This window comes from Ornithodoros turicata, chromosome 5, assembly GCF_037126465.1.
Source record: "Ornithodoros turicata isolate Travis chromosome 5, ASM3712646v1, whole genome shotgun sequence".
Taxonomy (NCBI): domain Eukaryota; kingdom Metazoa; phylum Arthropoda; class Arachnida; order Ixodida; family Argasidae; genus Ornithodoros; species Ornithodoros turicata.
In genome coordinates this window covers 59718966-59744415 of record NC_088205.1, presented here as the reverse complement: position 1 = coordinate 59744415, position 25450 = coordinate 59718966, and the positions used below count along the sequence as shown (strand labels likewise).

The window sequence follows — 25450 nt, the reverse complement described above, 5'->3', positions numbered from 1 at the left end:
TATTGTGTTATGCCCACTGGTGTTGGAACATCACGGTTCATTGCATTTACTGAAATACCAATTATGTACACATAGGACCACTGTTGCGCTTCGAGAAAAAGGCTACGTCGTGCCAGCCACCCAGGCAAAAAACAAATGAATGAATTTTTAAAAAATACAAAGTAATTGTTGAGCAGGACAAAGAGCGGCAACCAGCGATAAATATGCTTGCCTGGATCACCTTGGGAATATTAGAATACCGTCAGAATTCGCAGTATAACGCAACTGCCGTGACGCAGTTTCACAGTGGCGCAATTTGATGACATACATGAGGTTTTATCCAACCAAAAAGCACAAAGCTGCGCTGCTGATCGACACAGTACTGCCACAACCAAACCAGCCAGCAGCCGGAGGTACTTTGGAATAACCTGCTAGCTAGTGCAAAAACCAGTGAACTAGATCACATGATACATGCAATGAACTTAGTTATCCGAAAAAACGCACATTTCTTTCTCGTTCGGACCACAACTTAGGAAGGGGGGGGGGGGGGGGAGTGCCTCATCCCGATAGCCTCCCAGTGGAAGTGAAAAAATTGAGCTGCCCAGAGAACAAATGTGCAAAGAGTCGCTTCATCATCCATGGTCGCTTTCTTTGTCGCTTTCAAAGTGCAGGAACAATTCCAAACAAGACAGAACCTTTTCTCGTAGTGTTTTATTTTAACTTTTTAATATGTTCTTGGCAGTGGTTAGAAACAGTACAAAAAAAAAGTTGAAAACTTGAAGGCACTTGCTTCTAAGTGTGTACAATGTTAAATATGGCAGCAGTTTTGCCTAAGTTAATAATGACTCAAGTTGAGCAGTTGTAATAACTTAGCTGCGACGCTCGCGCATTTCCTGTTTGGACCAGGCTACAGAGTAATATTTATGCACCGAGTGTGAATTACTGGTCAAGTAACATGTGGAGCACACAAACAAAATACGTGCTATGCAACAGTTAACACATGGAAGTGGTGATCCGATAACCAGCATGAGACAAGGCATGAACTGGGTAACATAAGTAACACAGCATAATGCAAGAACAACATGCAAGAAAATGCCAAATCAAGCCTACGTCCCAAGTGGCAACAAGTCTCGCGACCTGTGAAACAAAAGTGAACAATGGCTGACAAATGTAAGGCATCACAACTTGGAAATAGTGACTAGAAATTCCATTGACTCATCAAGTGTGACAGTAAACACTAACACACATGGTATACAGAGATCACTATACTGCACTTCGGATGAGGAACAAGGCCTCTTTCAGATCACACTTCCTCTGTGGCACAAAATGTAAACGCAAAACAATCCAACCAGATCACAACTGTGTGTGGCCATCTAAGGGCAATGCTGAGTGGGCTTATCTTCAGGAGAATAAGAAGGAGGCTCATCAGAGGACATCAACCTATCCCCCATCTGAAACTGGTTGTAGCATTCAGCTTTCTCCAGGGCCTTGTAGTAAGAAAGAATCACGAAGAAGTAATACAGCTGCAAAGAAAATGTTCAGAATGAGGCAAATGAATACTCCACATATGCGAGGTGTCCAGTACTTTCTCAACTTCGTGCAATCCCTACACAACCGTACATGATGCAGAGTAAAATTTGGAAAAGAGGATGTGTTTTCTGCATTAATTCCAATTAATCACCTCCATCGCAGTAAAGCACTTTTGATGTGCGCACGGTTTCAGCTCATTTGCGTAGGGCTCTAGAAATAACTTTATGATCATCATTGAGGAGTTGCATTGCCAGGGGCAATACTCTACCCCATAGCCTCTAATTAAAGAGTCAATGAATTTAGGTAATTAATCATAGTCGTTACCAGTGGTTTACCCAGAATTTCGTCCTTGGGGGTGTCGGACTCCGCAAGGGGGTGTCTTATATGCTTTTGTGCAATTTCTTGTATGATATTGTGCAATCTCATAAAATTTATGGGGGTCCCCTGCAGATTTTTTTTTTTGGGGGGGGGGGGGGGGTTAGGGGTCTGGATAAATCACTGGTCATTACATGTCCTGTTCAAGAGAATGTCTACTTGCTGTGTACTGTCTGTGTACTGGCTGTGTACTGGCTGTGTACTGGCTGTGTACTGGCTGTGTACTGGCTGTGTACTGGCTGTGTACTGGCTGTGTACTGGCTGTGTACTGACACCTGAAACAAACGGTATCTATGCTGCTTTCAACTTACAAGTAGACCTTTTTTTCCGAAAACAGGGTCTGTAAAATCGGGAGTTGACCAATACGCAGAATCAACTTGCGAAAAGCCATCTAGCAACGTTGTGCTCTGAAAACCACGTGGTCATGGTGGCCATGACGCGAGTCATAAGAAAGTGCATCACTGGCGCCGAGTGCAGTTGCTTTCTGTCCTGTGTTTTGTGATCACGTTGTCATCATGGCACCAAGGCAATATGTCCACCAGCACCCTCATGCGGCAAGGAATCCTTACACCAAAGCAACAAACAACATAGCAGCGGAAAGGAAGTCCGGCGCGTCCGAAAAGTGTATCCGGGGGTGGCTCACGCAGCACGAGAAGCTCTTCGCTTGTTCGAGCACCAGCTATGCATTCTGTGGCCCCAAGCAAGGCAACCGCGTGGAAGTAGAGAAAGAAGTTGCAGAGTGGGTAGACCAACAGCGATGCAAAAGGTTGACAGTTTCGTATGAAAATATTGCCACAAAAGCCAAAGCTGTGGAGAGCAGCCTCGGAATTCCATGAGACTCAAGGCATCCAAGAAATGGGTGACAAACTTTATGAAACTACAATGGACTACCTCAACGTCAAAGAACGACAATCTGCCAGGAATTGTCCGAGGCATACAAGGAAAAACAAGCTTTTTACCGGTACCTAATCCAGCTGCGCAAGGGAAAGGACCTTTCGTAGGGGAAGATCGGAAACACCGATAAAACTCCTGTGGTGGTCGACATGCTGTCCAGAGAAACTGTAGCGATGAAGGGTGAACGGCAAGCTAGCATTATCAGCACTGGAAATGAGAAAACAGCTGACGGTGATGCTATTGTACAGTGCCTGCAGCCACAAGCTACCGCCGTTCATTGTTTTTCGGAGAAAGACCCTCCCGAAAAACGAGACATTCCCCGGGATTGTGATCATGCGGGCAAATGAAAACTGCTTCTTCAACGAAGAAACTGTGTTTGAGTGGCTTCGCACAGTGTGGCGCAGGCGCCCCGGAGCACTGTTTCGGCCCAACAGGTTGGTTGTGGATTCTTCCCATGGCCATATCGCTGGTAAGGTCAATAACGCTATATCGGACGCAGGGCGAGACTTTGCAAACATCCTAGGTGGACTCACATACGTCGTTCAACCCATGGAAGTTGTCCCAAATAAACAGTGTAAGAATCGACGAATGGATGAGTCGCGGCAACCTTCCCATGATGCCGGCCGGTCGTGTAAGGCGAGCACCGCTGAGTGGTTTTGCCCAGTGGTTCAGTGATGAGCGGGAGCAGCTTCACCAAGCAATGGTCCACATATCATTTCTTAAACGTGGAATCTCTAACGCCCTCGACAGCACCAAAAATGACTACTAGTTGTGGAACGAGAATGAGGAAGACTGCGATCTTTCGGAATAAAGGTTTTTTGCCAACATGAGGCGTTGTAATTGGGGGGGGGGGGGGGGGAGGCGGGAGTCTTGTACGTGGAGTCTACTTATACGCGGCAATGTACAGTAACATACATGCTTAATTTCTGAGTCATTTATATTCGGAAGAGACAAACTCTCAGAAGGTGGTAAAAGAAATGCTAAAATGAAGACACAAAAGGACACCACATTTTGCAGACTCTTACTACAAACAGCCCAAGCTTTAGCTTTTATGCTATTACAAGCTACAGCTGCCCATGCAAGGTCTAGCTAGAACAAGTGCAGAAAGCTGGGCTCTCTCTATCTCTATTGCATAGATCTGGCAAGTGCCTTGGGCATCACTTGGAAGTGGGGCACATACGTGGATCAATGAAGACCCTGCGATCTTTCTCTGCCGAGCGTAGAAAGAGAGAGAGAGGAAAAGACTGATCATGAGACTGACGTGGACCTCGGGCCTGGCCTCGGTTCTACCTCACTAGTTTTTATTATGATTCCCTTTGTTAAAAGACCAGCAAATGAACACAAAAACGTGCCCACCACTTGCTTGGTCACCTAGCCTCCACTCAGGGGTGGGCAGTAATAGTAATGCTTTGTATTGTAATACTATTCCTGTAATTCATCCGAGTACTTGTATTACAGACGAGCCCACTTAAAGGTCACACATACAACGAGTGCTCGCCTATTGCGAACTACAATGATGCCACCGTTAAAATATGCATTATGGCACTTGTCTATGACACTTTTCTTCAGATACACCAAACAATCGCGTGCTTGCGACTCACTCACAGCGAACAAATGTGCAATAAACTTTCTTGAAAAACTGCCGAAAGTGCTTCTTGTGGCTGCTTTCCCCTCTTCTCCTGCGCACCCTTTCCTCTTCCAGCATGCGCTTCTAAGGCACGCCCTTTCCAATCCTGCTCGTTAGGCGTCGCGTGCGAACTTGGGTTACATGCTGGCCCCTCCTGCCCTTCAGATTGCCGTGCAGGCTGTGTTCCGTATTCCCGCCGCAAGTTTCAGTTCCGTGCACAACTCAGGAAGTGTGGCAGGTTAGACATTCAGCATGGCGTCAACGTGCGATACCAAACACAAAGCCTTGGACATCGCAACCACTGTAGAGTGACTTGCACAGTTCGACCGCGACATGGCACGACAAAAGAGAAAAAAGTCCTGCTTGTTCTGGACAACTGTGCTGCGCACTACGTGAAGCCTTCTCTGACAGCGGTCACCGTGAAAAAATGGCTAGGAAGCAAGCGAGCTGGTGAAGATGATGCATAATGTAAAAACCCCGAGACTAGGGAACACGAAGAGACAGACACAACAGTTGTGTCTGTCCCTTCGTGTTCCCTAGTCTCGGGGTTTTTACATTATGCGGTCACAGTGTTATTTTTACCACCAAACGCCTGCTATATGAAAGTGTGCTACCGGCGGAATTTGGTACAGCGGCTCCTCATTACGATCGATCATCCAACTGTTGACATCCCACTCCGCATCTCCTTGTTTGGTGACGTGGAAATGATCAAGGAGTCTTGGATGGAAATCAGCAGACAGTGCATTATTCATCACATTCGCAAGGGGGATCCATGGCTACCGTCGACGAAGTTGATGCAGTTGTGGGGGCTTAACAAGATGGTATCCACAAAGAATTGTGGAAGCGCGCCGTAGATGCGGATCTGGCTGATCCAAGCATTGGTTGGGACGACTGTTTGTGCAGACGGCGGCGTTGACATTGCAAAGCTGTTCACGGATGAAGGCATTGTGAGTGAGGTCAGGCCAGAATGGGACCCACTGGATTCGGAAGAGGGGTAACGAAAACGCGGAGCCTCCCCCAGCAACAGTAAGTTCGTCGGCAGCGACCGAGTATATTGGTTCCCTGAAGCGGCTTGTGTGCAGCAAAGCTCTGGACGACGATCATTTGGCTGCATTGAATAAGCATGAGAGTGCAGCGATAGGCTTTCGGTGCGCAGGCCTGTATTACTGACTTTCTCCAAATAAACTCACATAATTGTAAATTCTGATGCTTCCTGGTTTCACTATGGAAGGTTCACTTAAAGTACAGAGGGACATCCAAAAAAGTTTCAGGTTAAGACGTCTGATGAAAGTGTTGCGTCTTGCCAAATCTTGCCGAATAGCGCTAAAGGTTCTGATGTGTGCAATTTGTTTCCCAGAAAAAAAAATTCGCATAAACATGGCTCCACGTGTTCATCCTTAACTCACCACTCTGGGTATAATGAGGAGGAGAAGGTATGATGCCTCGTCACCGATGACGGTACAAGGAGAACTTGTTCTGGTTCGCAGGTCAGTGGGGGTCATAGCCCTGTCCCTTTGCCACCGTAAACCAGTTCTCCCAGAGAATCTGGGATAGAAGGAGCGGCCAAATCATGACCGAACCAATAGCAATGCTTCAGAACCCCGAACAGCCGAGTAGCAGACGACAGCGGAGTAGAAGACAACTTCTGAGAAGAAGACTTCTGAGCTGAGAGAACTTCTGTTGACAACAGTGCATACAGACAACCTATCTTGTGCTCCATGTTCCCAAATGCATGTTGCCATGCTTCTTGTTTGATAACGATGATAACACGCGGCAGACATCAAGCTCAAGGACAATCAGCGCTTCGTGAGCAATCTATGGCACGAGCCATCATCTTCCTCTTCAACTTGATCAACGTTGCGCGTGCTACGACTGACGTCAGAGCCTTGATGATGTGCACGGTCCCTTCTCGATTATTCCCTGCCACACAGGGGCAGATCCAGACCCTCTGTCTGTCGGGTATACAGTGATTGTAAGCCCCAAGCTGGAGGCATTGAGAGAGCCAAGTGTGCCCACCTCAGCAAGAGCTTGTTGCATAGCGGTATTCTGTAAAAAGGTTTCAAGTCTACCGAGTGCAGCTGAGGGTCAGCAAGTTGCTTCCCAGAAGGTGTTCAAAAGCTGCACCGCTGGAGAATTATGTTGCCCTAATGAGGCAGGAAGGAGTAGAAGAGGAAGCAACCTATGTGGGAGAGAACCTAAAAAGAGGCATGCAACAGGCAGCTCAGAAGGCACAAGGGATCCTTGAAAACACTGAAAGCTCACAGTTCAAAAGCAAGAGGGCCTTGGACCCACTACAGGTAAAGTCTGGCACATGAGCTCACCAGATTCAAGAACATTCCAGCCATAGAAACAGAGGGTTCAAACCTTATAGCAGAATGGCTACTTTTTCTGCAGACAGCCAAGGATCTTAAGTCTGCAGACCGTGACTTAGTGCCATCAGTGCCTAAGCAGATCAGCCCACCTCCCCAAGCATTCGACATAATTGGGTTTTGGAACGGAATGAGGGTGCCTGCTCCGAATTCAGTACCTCTTGTGATCAAGTATTTTTCAAACTCCGTGGATGCTGAAGATATATCAGCTGGTATAAAATGATTGTAGGTGACAGATGGCATCCTCTGTCAGAGGAGAACAAAACATCATGTAATGCTGAGCCACAGTAGTGCTTTGAATCTAATTTGGTAAAATATTTTTTGCTTCCACATAGAAAGTAAAGCGTTCCCCGTTTCAAGCAGCCATTGAGTCTTTGCCGCAGAAAATCAAACTTGCAAGGCAGTGCAGCGAAATTTTGAATGGGCTGCAGCAGAAAACTGGGGGCCATAATCATAATGACTTGAACAGACACACACGCTGTAGCTAATTTTCCTTTTTCTTTCTTTTCTGATGCACACTTACGTTCACAGACACAGTCCGAGGCAGGCAGCATTTTTGCACGCAAAAATATGTGTACAAAATGTAGGCCGTAGTATGTGAACACTGTGTGTGGCGAAGTAAGTGTGCAAAATGTTCACGACCCAGGAGGAGGTCACTCAGATACTGGAATGTTGTGCAAGTGTAATGTTTTGATGGGAGGAAAACAAGGCACTCACATTCAAGATGGTGTATACAACCAGAAAGACAGTAACGGATATCAGGAAAGGCACGAACGCGCTCTGCAATCAATGGAAAGGAATTAGGAGAGTCCAATTATGAGAGTCCATGCTCTCATCATCAACTTGTCATGTCTGTTACTTTTGTGGGAAACTATAATCACTAACAAATGGAAGATGAAGTTTTATACTGAAAAATGGAGGAGCTGTTACGGAAGCATGCACCACTAGTACAAGAAAATGCTGTTAATTTCCATCAAAGTACAAATGGCCACAGTTTAACAGCCATAGAGTCCATCTTTAGCTGCAACAGCTGGTAACATAACCCGATGAGCTACTTAATTAGGTTTCTCAACTAGAGCAAAAACTTGTGATTTGAACCTGACTACCCGATTTATGTGGGACGGATTATTACAACCAGGGGTGGACCCAGATTTTTGGGGGTGGGGTGGGGGTGCGGTTTCCTTCGTGGAGCACGTGGTGGGAAATGAGAGAGAGAGAGAGATAGAGAGAGAGAGAAATCCAATGCATAAACTGAGGTTTTGGGGGGTATCACCCAACCGCCCCCTCCCCCCTGAATCTGCCACTGATTGCAATAATGGAGGAATACTCAGAGTGGTGCACTTGGTGGAGGACCACTGACTACTTCGCACAGTTCTGCAATATAAAACATTTTTAATGGCCTGTGCCAATAACAAAATCTGACATCTGCCAAGAGCTTCAGTGCATTCTTGTGTGAAAGCAATTCCTGATAGATCGCATATGATCTGTGGCACTGCTGTGATAGGTGAATGCACTGGAAAACTACCAGTCTAGAACGCAAAAAACGAGCAAACCTTATGACAACCAACATTACAGGGAACAGGAGCCCAGCGAGAATTAGGAGACTTACAACTATCCTATGCAAAGATAGCAAGCTATGTAACAGTAAATGCCTTACACGAGAGGAGCCAGTCCTGCTGTCCACTGTATTGGGGTCATCTCCCTTCCCTTCCTGGTGATAAAAAGAAATGTATTAATTTTCGCCAACTTTGCGACCGCTAAAAGACCGCGAAAACTTTTACTCGCGAACACAGCTTGACATTGATCCCGCGGAAAGAAACAGATCTGGAATCGCGAAGTTAAATACTCGCGAATAATTAATCAAATGCGATTCGCGAAAATTAATACATCGCGAATAAAAATATGTTTACAGTATATGTTACAGAACAAGAGACGTAATATGCTTAAGGCTCGTAGTTTTCAGGTAAAACTTGATTTTTCACAATATCCACAGCATGAACAAACTTTCTAAAATCCCGGCGTAACCAGATTTCTCCCCGCATTCCACGAGGTCTTTCAAGTTGAGATACCACCGCAGCAGGTCATTAGCCTTAATCATTTAAGCACCCAAAAGAATACCTGTGCATTTTGCAATGATGCTGCGGGTTTCTTTCGAGCTGTGGCCCATATGTGCAAATTTGCTGTGCTTGCTTTGCAGCAGCTGTGACGCTGTTCTCTAGGCTGCGCTAAGTCCAGAGAGGTCGCGAATGAATGATGATTTCTTTCGCGTGCAACTCATATGTAGTTTTGTTAGCTTGTCCATAAACAGCGCGATGGCCTTCTAATGTATGATTTGCCTTCTAATTATGTATGTAAACAAATCACGATGAAACACTCGTAAATGTGTGCCGTTTTTTGTACTCTTTGAAGGCAACTGGGTTGCAATCGAGATACAAACAAAAATGTGTCTCCTGTGTGAAGCGCATTCATATTGGCAGCTTGATTATCAAGATTTCAGTATCACCCAGGAACACCAGATAAACCACCTGACGGAAAATGCCAGATTCATACCCACATTTGCTTTTGGAAAATAACCAACTTTTATCCAACTACTTATAGAGGCACCGCGTCGTCTTCAAGATGGCGAAGAAAATAACGATTGTTGATGAATAATTCGCTTCATGCCTTCTTCGACGAGACATACCTGAAACATTGTACAAATAACAAAACTTGCGCATGGTGATGTTTTGGTGCTTAATGGCACAAGAGCGACTAAGGCCAAATAGTGCCAAGACATTATTTTCAGTGCTGTGACTTGCGCATGGTTTCCTGCAATCTTTGTTGTTTTCGTTTATGCCGCTCCTGTAATAGCATCTTTTTCCTCTGCCCCTTCTCGACATTGAATATTCTTCTCCGCATTAGTTTTGCACAGCGTAATTGAGCAGTGTTGTTACTGTTTGAGTTCAGTAAGCCGGGAAACTCCATCTCAGACAAAGGGATGTTGCGGCGGTTTTGGGTCAGCGTGAAATATACCTGTCGGGTGCTGTTATATCATTCATTGAGCGCTTCTGTTGGGGTCGGCTAAGTGGCAAGCAGCCAGCTGAAGAGGTGAATAATGACCAACGACTTAAGTGCAGAAAACCTGCTGTTCTTGAAAGTGGCCCATTCGACGTCCCCATAGCCTTCATCAACACTGCGATTGTGAGAGTGAAAGAAATTACATTTCTGTGTAGCACAATCAGTGCGGTATGCTCCAGCTTACGGTTTGCAACCCACTTCAAAATGACGCCCCGAAGGATTCGACAAAGGGCGCTGCCGTCCAAAAGACAACGATGATGATGATGATGGTGACCAATCCCATTACGCTTTGGGTCAGCATAAAATGCATCGCATCACCACTCTTACTGCACAATATGTGTTGCTACACACAAATGTTTGCAGCTGCCCCGTCACATTCCAGTGCCTACCAAACCAGAGTATTATGCTGTTGCTGTGTGGGACCTAGGACAGGAGTCACTCATTACTGAGGTTGAAGGCTAACAAAAAAAAAAAAAAAAAAAGAAACTTCAGCACGCTTCATCCTCCGAAACTGATCGCACAGCCAGTGCCACTCCGATGAAATCCATTGTCAACCAGTCTCGTCTCTTGCTTCGTCGTAGTGTAGCTGGTCTCGAAATTTTATTATTCGTAACATTATCCGCAACTCTAGAATATCTAATAATTCCCAGCCTTACGTCGAGAGGCAACGGTGCAAATGCCACAAAATGCAAAAAAAAAAAAAAAAAAATTGGGAGAGGTTTTCTGTCCTAACATGGGGAAAAACTGCTGTCATCTTGTAAAGCACTATGTGGAACGCATTCCCACAACATATCTTTGTCCAAAGTTGTTTCACCGCGGCGCAATTAATGTGCAAAATCCCCTACCCACTCTCTCAAATCATCCACTCAAGTGTGAAGTCGTGGTAGAGAGCCCCCACGGCCCCCTCATTCGTTGGTAGGAAAAACCGTCTGCTACGAACATTGCGAGCTGTTTCTTGTTGACTTTTATTCTGTATATGATTTATATCACGTTTTCTAAAAAGACAAAGCATATATGCACCCTGACAAAGTAAGGTTGCAGTCACAAGGGTATATATCCGAGGCTTCTGTGCAATCTGAGAACTCGCAGAAGCAAAGGCAAGCGGTGACGCCGGTATTGTGGCGCCACCTGTTACCGACTGAACCAACTGTGCAGTGAAAACTGTCAGAGGCTGCACACTGCCTGGAAGCACTGGGGTATTTGTACAACACAGTTAATTTTTTACTGCACCACTGATTCTTCCCGTGGTGTCAGCTGTCCAAAAAAATCGAGGTCGTGTCGTTGACAGCCTTCAAATCCTCCGTTTCGGGCATCATGCAGCCGGCGAACGCCTGGCGTCTCCGAAGCGGTAGCAGACGCTCCAGCCTGCGCGGTGTTGCTCACCTCAGTCATGTCATCCCAGACCCAAGGAGGAGCGTCCCTACCACTCGCGTAAAGCGCGTGGCGGCGTTCATCACGTGGCTATCCTGAAGACGAAGGAGGGTGTTTCGCGCGCGGGAGATTCGGGGGGCTATGGCAGGCGTCCCAATTTCGCTACGGTTGGGTTAACTGTGGGAAAACTATTTTCAGCCGCCTAACATGCCATACCGACCAAAAACAGAAACAAAGTTGTGTGCCTCTAGACTGCTCCTTTAACATTACAATTTGTCTTCTGCTGTAGTGCTCAACTATCAGACATGTAGCACTACTGTCACATGAGAGCCTGACTCCCAAAATGTCAGCAGTATTTAAAATGCTTTGGCACAGATGATGCCGTGGTGTTGTACTACAGCTTACCTCAGCTGCACAAGTACACAAAACACATCAAAAGAATTCATTCTGAACTTACAGGAGTAGCTGCTACAGCACCCAATGAAACAATAAGAAACGTAGAAATGATCACAATGCAGACCGTAGAAAGCCCTTGGAACACCAGATATGGGAGGATCCACATACGCTGCTTCTGCAAAAGAATGTCTCACATAAAACTAAGCCGATTAACGAGGCCGTATGCCGATTAACAAAGCTAAGTAGATTGCAAATATTATTGAAGAGCAGTTCGATTTGGTACCGCACTGACAAACAAGAATCCTTCCGAGTAGGCATACGCCAACAATAAATTTTGAAACCAAATAGAGATTGCATCCAAAATAAAATATACGGAGTGAACCATCACAGAACAGATGCACAACAAATAATCATTTGAGACTTTTACGTCGAGACAACAGTTATCACGAGCGACGACACCGTGGTCGTGTCTGGATTAATTTTGACCACCTGAGGCTTCCTTAATATGCAACAAAATCTTTACACATGGCACACCACATCTAATGTCCTTCGACGTGCCTGAGCAACTTGTACACTTTCGCCAAGTTGCCACCATCCTTGGCCAGGTTTGAATCCACGGTCTTGGAATCAGTAGGCAGACATGCTAGACTTGTGCACTGCGCCGACTCTGGCTTACCTGAAAACCAAAACCCCGGCCTGGGCCACGGGCTGGGTAATGCTTAGTTTTTGCGGGCCTAGACTGGGCATGGGTTTGACCATTACGGGCCCGGCCCAGGCCCGTACATTGCCGGGCGTAGGTGGGTCTCGATCCTACGTTACCCCCTCTGTTAGATAGCTGTGGTCAAATTTCATAGCCTGATGCACCGGGCAGGGCAGGGCATTCTATAAATTTCTTGGGCTGGGGCCGGGCTTGAGCCGGGAAACTTGGGATTCTTCGGGGTTGGGCTGGGCCCGGGTGGGTAAATCGAGAGAATGCTGGTCCTGGTCCTAAAAATGTGGCCAGTGCAGTGCTGAACTACAGACTGTCACCTAGGCTGACCGGGAATGCATTGCAGAACCAAACTTACAGAAAACAAGTCACTGAATTCTAATAAAAAAAAACGATGTTACCTAGAATCATGCGGTAAACAACATTTCTTCTGAGTAGGTTTTTGCCACCTCTTGATGTGCATGTCATGTAACTTAAGTTTATTAATGTAAATTTTTGTGAAGTCAGTTCGGAAATTTGCGAAATAAGGGTCACTTTTTTACCCCATCAACATAGAGAGTGTGCCCAATTTACTCAAATTAATGATAATTGACAGGATCTATCCTATAGGGAAAAATACCCGAACATCATGCTTCTCAGGGCACTTGAGTATAACACGCGAGGATTTTTTAGCGCAATCGCTTTCAGTTCAACGAAAGGAGGTTGGAAACCCTGCCCACAGAATGATAGTAGCAAAAGTGACAGTTCCTGAAATTGGGAGAGGGAAGGTATGGCCCCAGCCGAAGCCGGACACGATAAGCGATGTATGTGCCATCTTTTTCCACCGTGCCAGCAGCAGCCGTGCAGCGTGCCGGAGTAGCAGAATTCGTCAGTGACGAATTCAATATCTTCCGGGTTTTTTTCTATAATCAAACTCAAACTCAACTCCACCGTGCCAGTGTGGGCTAGGGGTTTCCAACCTCCTTTCGTCGGACTGACAATGATTTTGCTGAAAAATTTGTCACGTACTATCCTCTGCGATCTCCGTAGACCATTTTTTTCCGATACGATTGCTCCTCAATATTCCTGTCAATTATTTTGAGTAAATTCAGCACGATCTTCACACTAGTGGGGTAAAAAAAATTACCTTTACTTGGCAAATTTTGGAGCTGAGTTCGCAAAAATTAGCATAATTAAACTTAAGGTACATGACATGCACAAGGAGCAGCCTAGAGGAACAACGTTCTGTTTTTGGTCGGTATGGAATGTTAGGCGGCCGAAAACAGTTTTGTCAGTCCAACCGTAGGTAAATTGGACTGCTGCTGGGTAATTGGAAATGGATTGGTAGGGAAATTGGGACCCCTGCAATAGCCCCCCGAATCTCCCGTGCGCGAAACACCCTCCTTCGCCTTCAGGATAGCCACGTGATGAGCGCTGCCACGCGCGTCGCTATGTGACGCGAGTGGTAGGGACGCTCCTCATTGGATCTGGGATCACATGATCGAGGTGAGCAACACCGCGCAGGCCGGAGCATCTGCTACCGCTTCGGAGACGCCAGGCATTCTCCAGCTGCGTGATGTCCGAAACGGAGGATTTGAAGGTTGTCAACGACAAGACCTCGGTTTTTTGGGACCGCTGATACCACGGGAAGAACGAGTGGTGCAGCAAGAAACTGTTGTACAGCGATGCCCCAGTGCTTCCCGACAGTGTGCAGCCTCTCGGACGGTTTTCACCGCACAGTTGGTTCAGTCGTTAACAGGTGGCGCCACAATACCGGCGTCACCGCTTGCTTTCTGCTACTGTGAGTTCTGACATTGCACAGAAGCCACGGATATGTTACTCTTCATGACCAGAATTGCAATCTTATTTTGTCAGGGTGTATATAGGCTGTTTTTTTTAAAGCGCGATATAAATCAGAGAATAGAAGTAAACAAGAAACAGCTCGCAATCTTCGTAGCAGACTGTTTTTCCTATCAACGAATCAGGGGGCTCACTACCACGAACGTCACACTAGAGTGTGTGATTTGAGAGAGTGGGTAGGCGATTTTGCAAATTAATTGCGCCGCGGTGAAACAACTTTGGACAAAACAAGTTTGCGGGAATGCTTTTCATATAGTGCTTTACAAGATGGCAGCAGTTTTTGGCCATGTTAGATACCACTTTAATGCTCCTTTAAGAATAAATGCCGTTGACCGCATGATTCCCTGTGGCATAGTATTTTTTTTTAATTAAAATTCAACAACGCACTTTCTGGGACACCCTGTATACACAGCATAAATATGCAGTAGACATACACGACATGCGCGAGATAGAAGAGTCTGGACATTTATATGAGACAGCCCTCAGTTCTGTATCCGACAGTGACAGCGCATACACCGGAAATATGACAACGACCGGAGACGATAGGAAAAGCAAGGCACACACGTTCTCCCTGAAAACTTCCAACCTGCACCTCGACTGCAGCAGAGGCGCTGAGTGCACTTTTTCCCCGAATAACCTAAGTCCGGCCATCCCTGCGCAACACTTTCACGAGCATGCTCACTCAGACTAGGTGCTGAGCAGGAGATAAGTGAGCATGAATGAGCATGAGTCGCAAGTAGAGCACTGCACGGGTCAGGCTTACCCGAAAGCCTGAGCAGGGCCGGGCCCGCGGGCCGGCCTCTGCGGTTTTTATGCGGGCCTTGGCCGGGTTTCAGCCTCCGGGCCCGGGCTTGACAACGCCAGCCATGGTCGGGCATGTACGCGAACATATTACACGAGACTGGACAGCTGAATTTTCGTGTCATTTTCTTTTACATTGGGTATGGGATATCATGGAATTCTCATCTGAGAACTATCACTTTTTTTTATATGTGATCATGCTTATTTCAGTAATGGGTCTGGATTTCACACGTGCACTCACACATATTTGGGGGCGATTGGTGTGGCGCATAGCTGGGTAAATTACTTCTAAAATTTAATGAAATTGCATTACTTTACTCATTACCGCAACTGAAATGTGATCAAATTACATTACAATTACTACAAAAAAGTAATTACATTACAAAGTCATTACTTTGCCATTATTGGCATACATGTTCCCGAGTTTTGTGGGAGGCACAAGGGACAAAAACACACAAAAAATTGGCGAAACTTGCCTTCCCCGAAATTCGCGGAAATGTGTGCTGACAATGTAACAGTCGGCTTGTAATCTATTTGTCTCTGCTACATGTCAGGCCAGTGTGTCACGTATGACGTATCATTCCACAACGTAGAGACTAAGATGACACTAGGTGTCACGACAACAGGAAGATTGTCTGGAGGATGGGGCCCGCAAACAATGATTATCCAAGGGTACAAACCGTTGAACTGAAGAAAATTTGTTTGTGGGTACCCTAACTAAGGTAACCTGCTCGTCGAAGGGAACTCACGTTCCGCGTGCCGATTGAGTGCGTCACCGTTCATAGTGGGCGTTGGGATTTGTTTAACTCGCACGCCCCCAACTCTCTGCCTGGGACTTCCTAGAACTGTCAGAACGTATATAGTACTTGCCGAAGGAAGAGAGCCACCCATCCTCAGTTTCAAGTTTCCTCTGCCGCGGAAACCCCTTCTGGGACAGGGTGCACAAATAGTGACTGCATTCCGCGGAATGGAAGTTAGTTCTCTTGTGACCGGCAATGTGGAGCTACTGTATGATGGCGAACCTGTGCTGTTCCCAGAGCCGTACACAGCTTCAGTTTTTTCAATATTGTGGACAACTGGAGGCATGAACAGATATAACAATGGCACCAAAATATTCAAGAAAGAATTCAGCGAAAATGCTTCCGATTACATTTCACATATACACTACAGTAAACGAGGTATGGGCTTCCGAAAGGGAGAGACCTAAATTAAACTTTTTGCAGCTTTCGTAAGGCTTTTAAAAACTTCCGCGAAAGAAATGTTCGAATGTCTTCAATACGAATTGTTTGAAATTCGAAACGCTATCAAACAAGGCAGTTTTTGTCCGAACTGGTTCAGTATTAGCTGCGAAAAAATCACATTGTTTCTCCCATAGAGCCATGGGGCCGTCTAAGGTACTATCCTCTCTTAAACCTATGCAGGTTTGTTGAGCAACCATGTATTTCTGACACTGCTCGGTTTTGTGTTCAACTTACCTTAACTGCCCCCATCATGCAAAGGACAGCCAGCAGAGCACCGATGGCAGAGAACACAGCTTGAGACACAGTTATCCCACGGAGATCTGAAAGGAAAAGATGCACAAAGCACCAGAGAGAAAGCAAAACCTTTACACCTTCCACACTCTTTCCTACATAACAGTGTATTTCTGAATGAATGCTTATCAAACGTGCTCTACTGTACAGACACAAACGTTGGGGAGGGGATTACGTCAAAAATGTGATGGTCACCAGCTTTCTTTCCAACACCATTTCAGTTGTACCTTTTGCCAGGTAAGAGAAGGACAGAAGTCAAGCCTCACTGTGTCCTCAGCTACCACATGTTTTGTAGCAGTAGAAATTATCATAGTACAGTACTGGACAAAAGTTTACGGAACGCGCAAGTGGCACATTTTCTCTGGGCAGACACACCCTGGCAGCGAATGGAAACGGGCAAGTTCACGCGTTCAGGGAGAGGGAACAGTCCAGTTGTGGAGACCCACCGTGATAGTAGTGGTAACTTTGCCTTTGGTTTCGTTTTCGCTCTACTGCACTGAGCGAGAGTTGCTATCTCGCGAAGGAAGTCTCTCCGCTATCAGAGATAACGGGGCCCCAAGATGAATTGAAATGAAACGGGCTACAGTGGCACAGCCTTTTCTTAATCTTTTTTTATTCGACAAAACAGAAGAGAACGGCGTGTACCTTCGATCACAATCAAAAAGTGAAAGGGGATATGACACCCTTCGCATACTTTGTCTGCCCTCTTCTCACAGCAATAACGGAGACCGTGCGCCCAAGCAGGGATGCGTATAGCCGACGGGCGAGGTCCACGTCTTCACGTAGTAAGGACCACTCTGCTTCTATCAATTCTCAGAGTGAATCTTTGCTCCTTGAAGGCGTCCATCTCGTGCCCATTATAGTCTTCAGGATGTTTCTTTCTCAGACGTTTCCGATAATGTTTAAGTCCGGGCTCTGCGCAGGCCACGTCAGCTCAGAGCTCGTCGAGAAGGCATTGGACAGTTTTGCTTCAATGGATGGAGCTGCCATTGTGCTGGAAATGGTAGTACCTATCCGGGAAGCGTATATGGGGGGAACGGTCCGTCCAGAGCATAGGGGAGCAACGCCCTCTCGATGACTTCTGCGTAATGCAGCTGGCATGACCGGGGCAGAGCCCTGACTTAAACGTTATCGAAAATGCCTGGGGAATCCTCAGGACTAGAAAGAGTAATAGACGGGAGCAAAGATGCACTCCGGAAATTGGTAGAAGCAAAGTGGTCCGTACAACGTGAAGATATGAACCTTGTCCGTCAGCTATATGCATGGAGGAAAGAAGAAAAGGAGGCGCCCCAACGGCTCTTCGACAGAAGAGAGAAGCGTGGGGCAAGTGACGTGGGGATAGGTGGTGAGCCGTAGTTTCTTTGGAGCCAGGCGAGGGTCACGTTATCGGAATTGCCCAATGAGGCCGCTTCGCACACGCCACTTTGGGGGCCACTTCGTCGCGCTACGACCACACCTCTCCAAGTATTCCGAAACTATGCGTTGGGGGCTCCCATAGAGATGTATGCAACCGAAACCGGAAGGCGAGCAGTGATGTCACTGGAGTGGCCCCCAATCTCTGCTTCACTTCTCAGAGCAACAGGGCTACTCTCTTTCCTTCCTCCATGGCTATATGCATCCCTGCCTGTGGCCATGACCTCAATTATTGCTGCCAAAGGGGGGGGGGGGGGGGCAACAAAGCATGAAAAGAGTATTTTATTCCCCATTGTCTTTTTGTTTGTGCTCAAGGGTACACGCGCTTTTCTGTTTTTATCTAACAAAAAGGATTAAAGAAAAAAAGATGCGCCACCGCAGCCCGTTGTAGTCTCAAAACATCGTAGTGCCCAGTTATCTCTATGATAGCGGAGAGGCTCCTGTCCCCGCGATAGCAACTCACGCTCGTTGTAGGGGAGCGAAAATGCAACCAGTTCAAAAGCAAAGTTACCACTATACTACCACAGTGAGTCACCACAAGCACTATCTTCCATCCCTCTGAACGACTGAACTCGTCCGATTCCGCTCACCGCGAGGGTGTCTCCGTCCAGAGAAAATACGGCCGCTCGCACTCCGCAAATTTTTCTCCGCAAGAACATGCTACAGCAGTCGCTAAATATCACAAAAGCAGAGAAAAACAAACTGCAGCAATGTCACGTCAACAGGGCACTTCTGGTAGAATTCAAGAAAGACAGCTCAGCACCATCTGCCCAATTGTTCTGACATTTCTAATGAACCAGCCTAGGTTTGCTGTGGAATGGACCGAAAGATCAGTTTCCAATTATAACAGGCCTCCATGTCCAGCCTTACTTTCAGTGGAACACCGTCAAAAGAATTATTTTCTCGTCATTTTTTAAGCTAGCACTTACTGAAAGGATTGTTGTCGTCGTCGTTGCCTCCAAGGTTTGGGATGGAACTGCAGAACACAATGGTGAATGAGATCTGAAAATAAAAATATTATTGCGAAGCAGCAAAGCAATGAGTAGAATTAGTTTATTACAATAGCTGTGCACGCGTGGTATCATGTTGAACTATTCATCTGCCTGCTGGATACTGATTTCAATGAGTAGGAATATTGGGGATGACTACAGTCCCAGTCTCAGGTACTCTAGAGCTTGAAATGGATTTTGAAGTATATACTTGTAGTTTACATTAGGTGAATTTCACAATCTTGTACTGCATTTGTTTGGTACTTTTCCATCAAGTACTCAAATACTCAGCTGGTAACGAAAGCAAAAAAAAGAAAAGGTGGGGGGGGGGGGCATACGAGTGAATGACTTTTGCATCTGTTGGGGCCCTTTCGGAGCAACAAAATGGTGTGTTGACTTATCACAAAACAAAGACGAAAATCAAAATGCTGGTTAATAATGTTCACATGCTACGCACTGCAACAGACACAGCAATAGACACCACAATAATTTCTTTCAATCTGTTCCAAGTTCACGAGACCAGATTTTATTGCTGTTACATTGTTCCTTTCAGCTTTTGAGTGATATGATCATGCTATTTCACAATGTATGATTGGCTTTGAGATAGTCAGTAACGAATGTAAAAGGGTCAATCTAGAACATGACGATGACTTGTTTCCGATTTTTATGTTCTGCATTTTTCATTGCCAACATAGGCAATTTTGCTGCAAACAACAAAGACACATAAGACAGGAAGTTTTATATCATGCTTCACGTTCTTGTATGCTTTTAATTTTTTTTTTTTTTTTGAAAGCCTATGATATGTCACAAGGTAGTGAGAACTACAGGAAAATGTACAATCTTGTTCTTTTGTCCTTTTTCTTCTTTTGCATAAAGAGTGGCTTCTTGGTTCATATTAGATGAAGGGATTGGAGTAATAAGTAATGAATACTTAAGTAATAAGCAGACTGGGTGTGATCCCTGAAATGCAAATTATCCCATCTGTGACGAAGCAACGAACTGGCCATGCCTTGTCTGCATCCTCCGAGTGCAAATGATTTTAAAGAGACACGCGACCGTCTTCTCAGTGGTCCTGCCACAGTGGGGCCATCTTCAAAGGATCAGTGTTGGAATGGGAGTACCACAAAAAATTATTTTATCGACTTAGGCTGGACACGTCTGACTGTAGCCCGTTATGCACTTCCAGAAGCAAGGCATGCGTGAGCTACCTAGACAACTATAGGCAAGCGTACCGCCACATTAACTGAAGTTGTCTGAGGCGGTACGAAGTATTTTAAAACCTCTTGGCATCTGCACAACTTCGAAACCTTTTCGAACTCTGTATAATATGCTATGCCAGCCCAAGGGCTCTGTGCCCTACATGAACCAATCCAGTGTTCTATACAGGTTACAGTGCAAACAATGTGACACTTGCTTCAGTGGCAAAACGGGAAGAAAGAACGCCACTGGACTAAAAGAACGTCAACAACAGATAAGGATGCCACCAGCAGAGAATCGTCGCACTGAGCTCGTTGAACACGTACTCAAAACCGGTCGCTCCTTTAACTTTGAAGATGCAGAAACTTTGGCACATCAACATAGGTGGGAGGGCTACAGAAATTTCTAGAATTCTGGCACATTCATGCTGATAACAATGCTTGCAACAATCACATCCCAAGCAGCACAATGTGCTGAAAGTCGGGTGCAATAGGGGTGGACGGGTAGGTGGAAGGCCTTGAACAGACTCGTGAAACTAAGGAACATCGCTAAGACACATACCGTCCACCCCTATTGCACTCGACTTTCAGTACATTGTGCCGCTTGGTGGCCTCTACCGGAATGCTGTTCTTGTTTTCAGGTCTGATGAGGATGCCCACAAAGGCGTCGAAACATTTCAAGTAAATTTTTGTTGCCTGCTGCGTCTGCTTTTTAATGAGAACAGCACATTTGTTTCTTATTTACGTGGAACCCAGTACACGAATGTTATCAGCCGTGCTGTAAATAATCAGGCCTCTCCTGTCGACCCCTAGACACTGGGATTAATAAACAGCAGAATCAAGTTTTACCCGAAAAATCAGAAGCCAACAATGCTTTTCAATCTAACTACACATTCCCAAAAATGGAATAGTATGGGGTCCTCAAACGCAAGAGTTGGTGAGAACCAATTCCTGCACTAACGGTTTATAGCAGAGTTGCGGAATCTCCCATTCCGTTCAAATTCCATTCCGAGGAATGGAGATGTGCGATAATTCCATTCCTTTCAATTCCTCGGAATGAAAAGGTATGGTCAATTCCCACTCCTGGAGTGGCTTGGCAACACAATTCCATTCCGTTAATTCCCTCAATAAAAGAAAAGGACTGGTAACCATACTGGCAAGTCCAGTAGTGCTAGAGGAGATTGACATTACCAAGCACTGAAAAAGCACAGACAGGTTATTTCACTCTTGACCGTGTGCAAGTGCGGTGCAAAGGGTGCGAGGACAGAAACCAGCACGTTGAAACCAAAACTGCCACCAGGGTACCCAGACCATTCCATTCCCAGGACAGTTTTCGCCATTCCAATTCAATTCCGGGCTCTGCTAAATCTGGAATGATTCCGGAATCATTCCAACTCCGGAGTGGCAACTCCGCAACCCTGGTTTATAGGTTTGCCCAGAGGGAACAATCGAGTGCCTTATTCAGAATCGCAAGCACGGCAGCGTGGGATGGATGTTATTACCAGGGAAGGGTAACGATAATGGAAACAGGAACGGTATATTACTGAAATTGGAAATAGTAACGGAAACGAAAATTATCGTCCGGTATTGAACTTGGGTAATGCTTTCGTCTTCTTGCCGTCATTTTAGCGCTTTTAGTGGAATGCAGTACCAAGAGTCCCAGTCCGACATTTTACCAAAAAGGATTTTTGTACTTTTAAAGAGGTTATTTGTTGAAGCAAATCTATTGTTGAGAGGCTTGAAATGTTGAAAAAGTATCAACGCTTTTATGATTATGTAAAATGAATGGAATGCAAAGACACGCACACATTATGACACTGCAACCGGCAGCACAATGACTTGGTCCATTGTCATTTCAGTTCTCCCAATGCAGGGTTCTATGCTTTTTTTATATTGTTTCATTCACTGGAAATTAATAATTTTACATCACATTATATGTGTGATTGCATTACATGATTACATTCTGAAAGACACACATGCTTTCATTTTTACATTTTACGTTTTTTTAATTGGTCACATGGATTACATTGCTGCAGATCACAGTCGTAGAAAAATGAAGGCTTACATTGTGCTTCATCCTTTTTTTACTTTCTTCATATTCCAGGCTTAACATGTTTTATTTCAAAAAGCAGCAAGGAATGCCCAGAAATATATAATCTCTGTTGGCTTGTAATTTTCTTCCTTTGAAATTTCCTAGCCTGTTATAGCAGAAGATTAGTACCGGAACAGCACACTAGGCGGGTGATCTTGGATCAGTCAGTGTATATTACTATTTTGCATAATCACAGCACAGCTGACTGATTATCTCTCTATATGTAACTGCAAATTATGACATCTGATCAAGTTCATATTCACGGGTTAGCACTAGGACTTTATGGCCTCAGAGCATTTGTCAAGAATACTTGCTAAAAGAGGGAAGACACAGATACTAAACAGTGAAATGCCAAGTGATACAAATTAAATTGGCAATGTACTTGATGAGTACTTGAAGTACTTTGCCTAGTACTTTGTACTTTACTTGAAGTACATTTGGAATTGGGTACTTTGTACTGTACTTGAAGTACTAATGACGCCAGGTACTTGGTACTTTAAGTATAATTTTGAGGTACTTTGCCCATCACTGCTGACATTACCTACCTACATGACATCAAGACATGAGACATACACAACATAGACTCCACGCACTCTACTCCACCGTAGCACGAGGATGACAGCATATGTTTTTTTTTTTTTTTTCTTTCTTCATTTCACCGTGGCTATGGCAGTATCGTTTACTACTGAGAGCGTCCGCCTATGAATGCGACATTGGATCGAGGATCCGCCCATCTTGGGTTGCTGGACTCGGAGTGACTGAAGACCGACTGAGGATATGTTCCTACACTTCTTTAAAAACGTTGCAAGATGTGCGCATCCCAACGACGTAAAATTACTTGTGTAGTGTGTACGCGTGATACTGATGCAGCACTTGGGCAAAACAGGGTTCTGAGAGAGCCGGACGGGCTGTCCTCCCGCAGCTCTGTACAGCTGTTCCATTACCGGAGACAGTAACGGAAACGAAATTAAAAGCTGGTATCAGAAAGGGATAACGGAAACGAAAATATAGACGAAAGGAAAGTTAGGTAGCAAGCGAGCTGGTGGTGACGATCCATGACTTGAAAACCAGAGACGAGGTAGGGACAAAACAGACAAACATGGTTTGTGTTTGTCTGCTACCTCGTCTCTACCTGGTCTCGTGTTTTCAAGTCATGGAAAATATAGAAGTAACGAGAATGGAAACTGTAGCGAAAATACGTTCTTATCCCACCCTGGTTATTACTAAACTTGCAACAGCAGTATGTACAGCGCTCCCTGCAACTTTAACTTGAACGCCGCTTCGCGTGGCGGAGAACGAGGTGAGACACACTAGTGGGATTCAGTTGAACTATTGGGAGAGCGCGTTTCTGACTGTTCCACTCCCGTGTAGGGGTGTCCGTTATTGCTCAAATGCCTCGAAGGCAGGCGGGCGTTGCTTTCCGAAGACGCTGTTATCGGGATTGCGATTGTTTGTGTTGCTTATGTGAGATGTATGCTCGATGATATCGGTAATCTCGGCGATATTCGAGGCATGGCCGCGTTGACATCTAAGAATGATTGTGTGCATCGGAATGGGTGTGCAATGATGCTGTATCAACTCGAGACGAAATAAACGAGGATAAAACAACTTTATTTTGTGATTCTGAAATTTCATCTCCTTGAGTGGCGATGCTCTACACCATTGCTGATGATAACAAGGTGAAACGAGGATAGAAGCGCATCACACATTTATTTGAGTCAGGAAAGAATGAAATGAAGTCAGCCGTAGTAGGTGGCAGTTGAAACAGGACAACTTGTGCCTTTCCTTTTCATGTCGCAACATTTGCAAGTGTTCTTAACGGTCAATACATCCTTGCACATATTCGGACTGCCCCGGAACTAACCCATGCCTTGAGATGCTGCCCAGCAGTTTGGGGCATTCAGCCGTCGCCGGGTAAAGAGCTTCAGGTCCTTTGGATCTGTATGTGTTACTTTTCTCTCTGAAGTCGTATGTTAAACGTTATAGCAGTTTACGCAGACTACAGGTTATATCTATGCGGATCCCCTTTTACGCAAGGATGTACTGTGTCAAGAACACTCGCAGGTGTATAGCGACATGAAAATGCACAAGTTCACCTGTTTCAATTGCCGTTTCGGTGCCCTATGTCATAATACGGAGATCAGTGCTCGCAGCTAATACGGCTGACATGATTTCTACTTGATTTATTTCGTCTCGAGTTGATACAGCATCATTGTTAATCCATTCGGGTGCACATAACCATTCTTATCTGTCAACGGCGGCCATGCCACGAATATCGCCGATATTACCAATATCACCCAGCGTACATCTCACACAAGCAACACAAACAATCGCCATCCCGATAACAGCGTCTTCAGAAAGCAACCCCCGCCTGCCTTCGTCGAGGCGTTTGAGCAACAACCAAACACCCCTACACGCGAGTGGAACAGCCCGAAACGCACTCTCCCAATAGTTCAGCTGAATCCCACTAGGATGTCTCTCCTCCTGCTCCGCCACGCGAAGCGGCGTTCAAGTTAAGGTTGCGGGAAGGTGTACCATTGCAGACATGCGTCTAAAGCTGAAACAAAGCCCCCCCCCCCCCCCCTCCTTCAAACATCTGTCGGAGTGTAATATGAGTTTGCACCACATACCGGAACCGCCACACTTTCTGTGTACCAAGAGCATATTGTCGAAGCGGGGGAACATGACTAATGCAGATCGATACAACACGTGCCAAAATTTGGGGGGCCTTTTGAACATTCCAGTTCTTATCCTAGCTGATCCACGTTGACTTGCGCATTCCTTTTATGTATGTGTTGCCCCCATGCTCCCTTCGCGAACATGCTGTGTGCGTCCGTTCCAGCACGGTAAGTATGTGAAGATCCGACGATGGGCACATGCGTATACAAGCGGCGGCAGATTTCTTTTGTCACAATTTCTTTCCTCGTATCCTTTACTGTGAAGAAAGTACTACAGCGATACACGGTACGTGTCGTTGAAGTGTGCCGTAAACGCATTTCCGAACTTTCTAAGTACAGCTTACAAAAATAAATGCCACTCACTGCTCCCAAAATGCTCAGTATTTTGGTTCCTGTCTCTACCGTGCAGCAACTGCAACAGCATGTAGTCATGTACTTCATCTCTTCTCTGGACGTTCCTTCGGGACTTGAGACAGTGCAGAAGCAAGACGCAACAGCCCACAGCAACAAAGAGAGCGGAAGTCCTGACACACGTGCCGACACTGTCGAAACAAGCGCAGAAACGTCGGAAACGCCGCCTTATCAACGAGCGACTATCACGTG

At 45.7% G+C, this 25450-nt stretch overlaps 1 protein-coding gene across 4 annotated transcripts; it reads right to left on the bottom strand.

Moving 5' to 3' along the window:
- Window positions 1-672: 672 nt before the first annotated feature.
- On the bottom strand, window positions 673-25450 carry LOC135396098 (lysosomal-associated transmembrane protein 4B-like). 4 transcript variants are annotated; one of them, XM_064627140.1, is made up of 8 exons: window positions 25365-25447; window positions 25211-25326; window positions 18822-18894; window positions 16423-16508; window positions 11660-11773; window positions 8432-8485; window positions 7492-7554; window positions 673-1502 (listed from the first exon to the last, which is right to left on the bottom strand). In XM_064627140.1, the coding sequence occupies exons 2-8, from the start codon at window positions 25286-25288 to the stop codon at window positions 1353-1355; spliced, it is 618 nt and encodes a 205-aa protein (XP_064483210.1). In that variant the 5' UTR covers window positions 25289-25326; window positions 25365-25447; the 3' UTR covers window positions 673-1352. The 4 variants fall into 4 exon arrangements, with proteins under 4 accessions (XP_064483210.1, XP_064483209.1, XP_064483211.1 ...); XM_064627139.1 differs by having other exon boundaries at window positions 25211-25445; XM_064627141.1 differs by lacking the exon at window positions 7492-7554 and having other exon boundaries at window positions 25211-25450.